Source organism: Petaurus breviceps, unplaced genomic scaffold (genome assembly GCF_028583685.1).
Source record: "Petaurus breviceps papuanus isolate PSGF00001 unplaced genomic scaffold, PetGlider_PUasm1.0 182, whole genome shotgun sequence".
NCBI classification, from domain to species: domain Eukaryota; kingdom Metazoa; phylum Chordata; class Mammalia; order Diprotodontia; family Petauridae; genus Petaurus; species Petaurus breviceps.
This window is the reverse complement of record NW_027185786.1, coordinates 6,431,201-6,440,955: the sequence shown is the minus strand read 5'-3', so window position 1 is coordinate 6,440,955 and position 9,755 is coordinate 6,431,201. Positions and strand designations below refer to the sequence as shown.

Genomic DNA, 9,755 nt, shown 5'->3' with positions numbered 1-9,755 from the left:
CAAGAAGGTCCAGGCAAGAGGTCATGAGAGCCTGAAGGGAAGCAGCTGTGTGAGTGAAGAGAAGGGGACCTATGGGAGAGATGTCAAGGGAATAGAAAGTACAAGATTTAGCAAGCGATAGGACATGTGGGGTGAGAGTGAAGGGTGGAAGATGGCACCATGGTTATGAACCTGAGTAATTAGAAAGATGATGGCTGTCCTTAATAGTTACAGGGAAGTTTAGAAGACAGGTGGGTTTGGGGAGAATGCTAATGAATTTTGTTTTTAGTGAGTTGAGTTTCAAATGCCTAGAGGACATCCATTTTGAGATATCCAGTAGGTAGTTGGTGATGAAGGACTGGATATTTTTTCTCAAGATCATGTGCATAGAGATGATAATTGATCCCATAGGAGTTGATGACATCCCCTAGTGAGACAGTGTAGAGAGAAAAGATCTCCCCCAGGATGGGGTCTTGGAGTGTGCCTACAGTTCGTGTGTGTGTGTGATAAGGGTATCAGTAATCAGATAGATAGGAGGAGAACTGGAAAGGGCATCATCATAAAAACCTAGAGGAGGGAGAATCAAGGAGAGGGTGTCCAACAGAGAGGCTATAGAGACTGAGAAGGAGGAGAAAAGACTTAGATCTGGCACTAGCACATTCTGCAGCAACTAGCCCAAATCGCTCGGGTGCTCTAAAGTTGATTTCTTAGAGCACAGTTGCTATATCCCCCTCAGGGATCCAGGAGTTTCCCTGAGGGTTCGGGGGTTGTCTACCTCAATTATCATTTGATTTTAGTCAGATTTAAATAGTTTTCAGAAAAGTGTATTTTGCTATGATGGGATAGTAAGAAAAGATGTTACAAAACATCACCCTGAAAAGGGTGTGATAGCTTACTATCCCACACGGGTATTGTGGAGTCCTCGCGGAAATGGGTTTAGAAATCCAGTTTAGACATCACGGGTGGCAGAGGGGAAATTCATAGCTCCTGGAAGTCTTTGCTGGTAGCCCCCAAGATGTTACCCCTTAAATGTGGTCTGGATTTTTTATAGAGCCCTAGATCCATGTCCAGTTATCTCTTGGTTCCAGAGGCTGACCCTGGCAATGGCTGATTTGGTGATGTCAAATGGGAAATCAATGAGGTTCTCCAGTCAAGAGGGAGAGGGAGGGCACCAAGCCCTTGGGCTTGATTCTTCTCCCCTCCTCACTTCCCAAACCATCCCTCCCAGGGGTTTAGCTGGATTGTTCTCTCCCTCTCCACTTGTTTGAATACAGGACTGAGCATAATTCAATAAAGTTGGCTTTTATTACAACTAGAGAGAAAATGAATATATCATACAGGCATTAAACCTGAGACATATTACAAATACTTAATGATAGATTTTTGTATCAAAATATTCTGGAGTCAAAACTGTGTCTATCTCAATAAATATTCACAAAGATCAAATTTTCTAGTAAGAATTTCTAAAAGAAATGATCATTCTAGGGGCGGCTAGGTGGCGCAGTGAGTCAGAGCTCCGGCTCTGGAGTCAGGAGGACCCGGGATTGGCTCTAGCCTCAGACACTTAACACCCACACAAAAAATTGGCCCTGTAACATTGGGCAAGTTACTTAACCCCAATTGCCCTCCAAAAGGCAAAAAAAAAAAAAAAAAAAGAAATGATCATTCTAGTAATTCTCATCATGGAACCAAGTGGCAGCCATGATGATATGTTGCAGCTATGGACACATGGTAACAACCTGAAGATAAAGGCATTCTTATGGAAACTATAACCACTTTTCCGAAAAACTTGTTGGATAGTTTTAGTGCAGACCCTGGACAGATACCCAGTCTACCCCACCTTAAAGACAACTATCACTTATCCTATCACTGAGCACTTCTGAACATCAGGTACCTTATTCCCAAAGCCCTAATTCGTTTTTGCACTTGGGAACTACAGATCTGTGTCAACTTCCACCCACATTTGAACCTCAACCTTCAGGATCCATTCAAAGGAATAGGATAAGGAGAGAAAAGTGGCTGGGATTTTTCCAGATATTGCTTTTGTAATTGTAAAAGGAGATATTTACATAGTTCTCCAGTAGGGGTTGAAGATAAATAGGGTGGGGCGGCCAGGTAACACAGTGAGTAAGAGCACCAGCTCCAGTGTCGGGATGACCTGGAGATCAAATTCCAGGCTCAGACACTTAGCACCCACCCAGAAACACCTGGCCGTGTAACCTTGAGCAAGTTACTTAACCCCAATTGCTTAGGGGCAGCCAGGTGGCTCAGCGAGTAAGAGCACTGGCTCCAGTGTCGGGATGGCCTGGGGATCAAATCTGGGCTCAGATACCCAGCACCACACCCTGAGATAACTGGCCATGTAACCTTGAGCAAGTTACTTAACCCCAATTGCTTTAAAAAAAAAAAAAAAGAAGATAAAAAGAGTTCTCTTAGTCCAATTAGAACGGCACAAGTAGAAATTCAAATTCCAAAAGCTTACCTCAAATTTTATCTGAGCATGAGTTTATTTGGCATTGGTATATAGCTGCCATAACTATGCCCATCACCACCACCCTAGTAACCAGCTACCTGGGTTGCTAAGTCCAATGTTAGCAAAGACATTGGGTGAAATTTAAGAAATAGATTTTTGGCAGGCTTATAATATAAAATGTGCTCACATTCTATTTGAAAAGTATTTGCATTATTATATTATGCAAATTTTTATTTAAGAGCTTTTCTCTTTTTTAGCTTCTATTTTATGATTATCTATAAAAAGTTATACGTGAAATCTCATGGAAAAATGAAGAAAGACTATCCCTTAAGGGGTTATCTGGTGAATGTCTAGATGTCTCAAAAGGACTCTGACACATAAGAAGCAACTGGTTTTATATGCAGGGAATTGAAATACTTATGAGGAAGGGCTCTGGTTAGAATTTGCAGATATAATATCTTCTGTCTTGGTTTCAGATAGAGTATTTACTTTGAAATAAGGCAAAAAGGAAAAGAGAGAATCAACAACTAGTCTTCTATTTCTCCAGTATCATGGAGACCTGTCAGTTCCTAAGGAAGCTGCTGCCTTTGGAAGAATTTGTGCGGTTGCAGAGATTTCCAAGGGGAGGGAAGTTTGTTTTCTACCCAGGTTCCAACTCATCACCCTCCTCCACCCTGCTGGCACTGCCACCTTGAGCTTAGTCTTGTTTCTGGACACTAACTCCAGTGTCCTGGCCTTACCCCCCAATAACCAAGTGACTATGAGTGTTTACTTTCCCTTCTGTTTGGGAGGGGTTGTAGGAGAAAGGAAGATTTGACTGGGGAAAATCTATACTTCATGAGGGATTTCCATGAAGGTATAGGGTTAGCCATCTAAGTAAAATGGCTCTTTAACACCATGGGATACTTGTGAACCCCAAGAATTTTAGCTAGAAAGGCCACCATCTTACAGCATCTTAATTCTAAACATCTTAGTTAACCCCCAACAGCAAATTAAGGGGTCTTCAGCATAAAAAGGAGAGGTAGGAAAAGAATTGAACTCATAAACAAATGGGGTCATTGGAAGACACATGAAAGCAGGTCTTAATGACTATATTGTGCTGTGTTTTCTCTGTTCCACCCAGAATCATCATGACTAGAACTGTCCACAAGAAAAAGAATCTTCTAGACCATGTTAAATGAGACGAGGAGGCTTTGTCAGAGGCGGGAGGGGCACGAAGGAAGAAACAACATTGCTGCTGGATGAGGTTTGGAATTCTCTCTCTAAAAGAAGCAAGATGAAGACAGAAGGACAAAGAGAGTCATTTAGCTCCACACATAGCCCAGTCAAAACAGACTCTGAAGAAGTTTCCAGCATGTCAGCCTGCTATTCCCATCACCACAGTCCCAGTAACCACTGAGCCCAATCCTGGATGAGACATTGGGTCAAATTTAAGAAATAGATTTTTGCAAGCTTCTGATATGCACAATGATTACAATCTATTTTAAAGGTGTTCACATTATTCTGAAAGGACATTCTATCTCTGGGCAGAGAGGGGACTGGTGCTATTGGCAAATGCAGAGAATACTGACAGGGACAGAGTTTAACTTCATGATCAGGTTGGGACAAATAGAACACTTTTAGCCCTGAAATGCTTCTGACATAGGGGTCAAATCAGCACAGAATCCTTTCAAGGAAAGCCTGATTCTCCCTCACACAAAGTATAGTATCATTGACTGGCTCTCCAATTCATTCTCCACCAAGGCCTGAAGAAGTGGAAGGGGCCGGTATTTTAGATTTAGTAAACCATAGAGTGCCCACTCTCATCCTTGGAAGTGGTCTGTGTGCATGGATGTATTTAGATAAGGCAACAATATGGAAACAGCATGAGCAAAATCAGTCTGCAGAAAGGGTAAGTCATTGAGAGAGGAAGGGTAGGAAAGCCTGAAAATACATCTCTAGTCATAATCAGAAAACAAGGGATATTCAGATCAGGGAACACAAAAAAATATGAGGCCCTGTTTTGAAAATCTTAGCTCCACAAGATGCATCTGTTCACCTATGATACCCTGATCTGGGAGAAAAAGGAAAGCCAGGTCCCATGAAAATCAGAACTCTTTCTTATTTTAAAGATGTTTCTTTCTCTAAGTCATGGCTATTCATCTCCCTGGTAGAAATGTAGCACCAGTTTGTGCTTTTATCCAAGAAAAAGACTAGATTTCCTGGGAGACTGAGCAATAGGGGCATAAATGGCTGAATTCATATCCATAGTATGTCTTGTTCTTGGTTGTCCTTGCTAAGCCTTGTCTCTCCTTCTTCCCATTGGACAACATATGGTCTGACAGGTTTGTCAAATTAAGACATAGTCTATGGGATAAGAGCTGAGAGGTGGTGGGAGTTAAACAAAAGGGTTAAACACAAAGGAGAGTTAACTCCATTTTTTCGATCTATCTGGCTTTCACAGGGTACCTGAACCTATTTTTACTAATCTGGGGCATAAATGCATATATGGAACTTCATTTAAGCATATATAGTCACATAAGACAGCATGCTTACAAGTATGCCCCTTGAGAAACATATTTAGACCCAAAAGTATTTGGCTAACCACAGTCATTATACAAAACCAGACCTTCATTCAACTCATTTGGTTGCCCAGCTTTAGGGGATCTCAAGAGTAGATAGGAGATTCACTGATAAATTTCTCTGGTCTTTCTCAGACAAGACAGGAAGGTAGCCCATCAGGTCCATGGAATCTTTACAGATTTTCTGTACTTGGGCTACCTCGTCATGTGGTAAGGACCGACGCCAGGCCTGGGCGACATTTTGGGCATTCCTGGAGTTTGTGTCGAAGGCATGCCCTCCCATGCCCTTGCCCTGTGTGATGTTACGCACCCAGATTTGGAGGTGAGGCAGGAAGGGTAACCCTACAAATTCATACAATTTGGAGGTGTGGGTCAGTGGGTCCTGCACCAAGTCCTCATAGCGTATTAGCAGGTAGCGTTCTCTTAGGGAGGCTGGTAACAACTGTGCCGCCTCATAGATCTCCTGTTGGCTTTGGCAGATAGCTTTCATCAAGTGATAGGGCTGGGCCTCACTCTTTATTTTATCCCATTGGCTCCCCATGACTATATGGTTGTCATACTTCAGGTTCTCTTTTGTGTTCTGCCGGGAGCGAAACACAGCACGGGGGTCTCGGACAAGGTGAATGATGTGCAGGTTGAGGGAGGGGTCAGTCAGCAGGGACTGGAGGGTCTTCAGGTTGAAGAAACGCACTTCCTTGAGCACCACATGACTGTAGGACTTACAGGCTTCTCCCACCAAGTTGAAGGGCTGCTTGCCACATAGGATCTTACACTTAGCTGAGGTGATGATGTCCTCCCGCTTAAAGAGAGGGCATGCAGGTGGGGAACACAGCGCCCTGCTAGTCTCCCACATGAAGAGGCTGGACTGTTTCCTGAGACCCTGGGCCATGTAGGCATCAAAGACAGTCATGTCACAGAGGAAGACCGAACGAATCAGGTCTCGCACGGCCATCTGCAACTGCCCAGCACTGCCAGAGGAGAGGGTCATCCACACGTGCCAGGCCGGCTCCATCAGGTAAAAGACGTCAGGGTGTTGACTGAAGACTTGGCCCACAAAGGAGGAGCCGGAGCGCCAGGAGGACAAGATCAACACATGCATAGGGCCTGACGTCTCTGTTAGACCAGGACAGTGACTTGGGCTGTGCAACTGCTGGAGGAGGAGGAGGAGGAAAACTAGAGATGGGAGCACCAGGAAGACTAACAGCCTTCCTTTGTTTACCCAGATCATTGTGCGGGAAGCAAGCAGGCGGCCTGTGAGGACAAGAGAAGTGGACTGAATGAGACTGCTGGGTATGCATGTGCTGGCACATCTCCCTTCCAGCCAACCAGCCCTAACCTGCCTGTTACCAGCTCCTACCTTTCCATGACTCAGCTTAGCAATGCCTAAATACAGTTCCACGTCCCCACCTCCCCCTTCCCTAGTCATCTCCTCTCTCCTACAACACATGAAGAAATCCCGGGGTTCAGTTCCTTTGATCTCATCACTTACAGCAGGAATTCTTAACTTGGGGTCCATATATATCCTCAAAGGGTTTAAGGATAGGTTTTGAATGGTGTAAAAAAAAAAAACCAACAAAAAAAAAGCATATCTTCATTTCATAGAATTAGTTTCCTTTGTTATTTTATGTATTTAAAAATATTATTCTGAGAAGGGGTCCATCCCCAGACTGCCAAATGGTCCAGGATATTAAAAAAAAAAAAGAATCTCTGAGTTAGAGTTTTATACAAAAAAGTCAATCCTGACTCCATTTTTCACTCACATGCTTGGTAATTACTACAACCTAACCAACCATCAGAGAATTTTAGATGTTATCTCCTCACTACTTCTTTCACATGGTGAAAAAACAAAAAGAAGCAAGGTTTCTTCATAAATACAAAATACAACCAAAGAATTCTCTACCACAAGCCTAGTTGTAAGAGAGAAGAGAGATTATTCTTCTTGGAATGTTCTAGAACTTGTGAATTCCAAAGGACATTTCTTGATGACTACTATTTTAAAATTGAGTTTTATCTTCCTTTATTTTTCTTTTAAGAATTTTAAAAACAGGCAGCTAGGTGATGCAGTGAGTAAAGTGCCGGCCCTGGAGTCAGAAGGACCTGAGTTCGGTTCTGACCTCATACACTTAACACCCACCCACCCACACCCCCCCCACACACACACACAAAACTAGCCACATAACCTTGGGCAAGTTACTTAACCCCAATTGCCCTCCAAAAGGCAAAAAAAAAAATTTTTTTTTAAAAACAATCGTCAAAGTAGAGCTGGTGTAAATTTCCAAGTGGACTTTTCAAATTCAGCTTGTTTGTATTTCATGAATTATATAAATTAAGACAAAAAGTGAGCCATAGAAGAACATGTATTTTTGTCCCTTTCCAAATCCTGCTGCATGAGCAGACCTATTCCCCTTCTTGCTCTTCGTTAAAGTATTGCTGTAGTGAAGGGGCAAACTATTCTCATTCTGCTGACTTCACTTTGTGAGTACTTCATATGAATCTTTCCATTATTTGTCACCTTCTTTATTTCCCCCCCCCCCGAATATATGCCTGCTTTTATTTCTTTTATGCTATCAGAGGTTTTTATGAAGCTGGCTAATCATCCCTCCAAAATCAGGGAACAGAAATCCAGCAATATGAAAGAAAGAACAGACAGGAAGCAGTGGACAAAGGAAAATCTAACAGACAAATCAAATGCAGAGACACAAACTGAGGCAGCCACGAGAATTTGACTTTGGTTACAACATGGGAGGTTGTGGTCTGGCTCCTGAAAAGACTGTTTTATGTTTTGTGTCTTAACAGGCTTCCCGTGGAAAGCCCCCTATCCACTCCCATCCTGAAGAAACAGTAAAGTTGTCATCTTACCCAGCTCGGAAGGATTATTATCCTGACACAGAAACTCTACATCCTATCGATTCCAGCATTTTTTACCCATCTACTTCAGACAAATGGAGGGAGGCCAATCAACACCTCATTTTTTTAAAAAGTGAACAGAAAACCCTTTGCTTGGTTCCCATATTCTTTTTTGTGAGTTTTTTGTTTTCATGCATATGTGTGTTTTTGTTGTTGTTGTTTTTGCTTTTTGGAGGGCAATTAGGGTTAAGTGACTTGCCCAAGGTCACATGGCTAGTAAGTATTAAGTGTCTGAGGTCGAATTTGAACTCAGGTCCTCCTGACTCCAAGGCCAGTGCTCTATTCACTGTGCTATCTAGCTGCCCCTTCCCATATTCTTTATAACCTGAGCCCAACATGGAAGTCATGGAGAATCTTTTCAAGGGTGTGAAGTCACTGGCAATGATAGAATAAGGAGGGTGCACCCTAGACCAGAAGAAGTCACTAAAATTCAAGGGTCGGGTCTTTCCTAAGGGAAATGTAAGAGGCAAGAATAAGGACAGAAAACAATCAAGAGAAAGGACTAGAAGGGGTGGGGGAGGAAGGAGGTGAGGAAGTTAACCTATAACCCACTGCCATCAGGTTTCTATGAAAGGCAGTAACTGGGCTCTGTAATTATCTTCAGAGATGACTAACTCATTCACAAGTGCCTCAGAGTGAGAATCCTCTTCAGCCTCCCAGAGCCTGGCCCCCAGTCTTGTTCTTTTCCAGAATCTTCTCATGGGCATTGCTGCTTACAGACTTTTCCTGGCTTCAAACTCTCCCTGTCTCCCTGACTGTCTTTGGACTCATCTCAGCTGCCTAAGACATCTGACCCTGAAAATTTGCTTCTTTGTTGCTTCCTTTCCATGGGCCAGCTCTCTAGCTCCAACAAAAGACTAGATTCTATTGACAAATGAGTCTTCTTCCTTGTTCCTGGCTTCCTAGAAATGCTGGCTCCAGATGAATGCTCCATGAGAGGTCTTCTCACAGCCAAATTCCAGGGGACTCATTCTAGGCTCCACTCTGAGTCTCTTGGTCATTCATCATCACCCCCAAGGGAAAAGAGTTCGGTGACCCTGGATGGTCACAGAACAACCTTTGAAAGCAGACCACCTTTTAAGGAGAGCCTTCCCATGAAGACTTCAGACTAGATCACTTGCTAGGAGAAAGGCCACTGGGCATGGGTGGTCAAATAACCAGGGAATGTGTGTGTGTGTGTGTGTGTGTGTGTGTGCGCACGCACGTGCGGTGTGCCTGTAAAAGTGATCAGCTATGTAGGGAATGTAGGGATGTATTTAGGAACAATGAATAGAAGAACTCCAATGGAGATAGAAGAGTTTCTGGTTGACCCCAATCGAGTTAATTATCTTCATGAGACTCCAGCTAGGTGTTTAAGGAAAGGCAAAGATTTGAGGAAGTTGGGAAAGATTAGAAAGACTTTGCTGTTGTTTGATTATTTCAGTCATATCTGACTCTCTCTGACCCCATTTGGGGTTTTCTTGACAGAGATACTACAGTGGTTTGCTATTTTCTTCTTCAGCTCATTTTATAGATGAAGAAACTGGGGCAAAGTTAAGTGACTTGCCCAGGATCACACTACTCTTAAGCGTCTGAGGCCAGATTCAAACTCAGAAAGATGAGTCTTCCTGACTCCAGACTCAGCACTCTATCCACTGTGCCACTCAGCTGCCTTTAGAAAGATTGTGTCTAAAAAACTATCAAGTCAGGCAAATAGTCTTTCACAGAAGCCAGGAATATTTTCCTTCTATTCTACAATTAGTTCTCTGCTCTATTCATAATTCTACATAGAATTAAATAAATGAAAAAGGCATTTATTAAGCCCCTGCTGTATACTGGGAATTGTGCTAGGTACC

At 43.0% G+C, this 9,755-nt stretch overlaps 1 protein-coding gene across 1 annotated transcript; it reads right to left on the bottom strand.

The window, feature by feature from the left end:
• Positions 1 to 4,404: 4,404 nt before the first annotated feature.
• On the bottom strand, positions 4,405 to 6,261 carry LOC138160743 (carbohydrate sulfotransferase 4-like). Its single transcript, XM_069087488.1, has one exon. It carries the CDS (start codon positions 6,239 to 6,241, stop codon positions 5,090 to 5,092), a length of 1,152 nt encoding a protein of 383 aa, XP_068943589.1. The 5' UTR covers positions 6,242 to 6,261; the 3' UTR covers positions 4,405 to 5,089.
• Between the last annotated feature and the right edge of the window lie 3,494 nt (positions 6,262 to 9,755).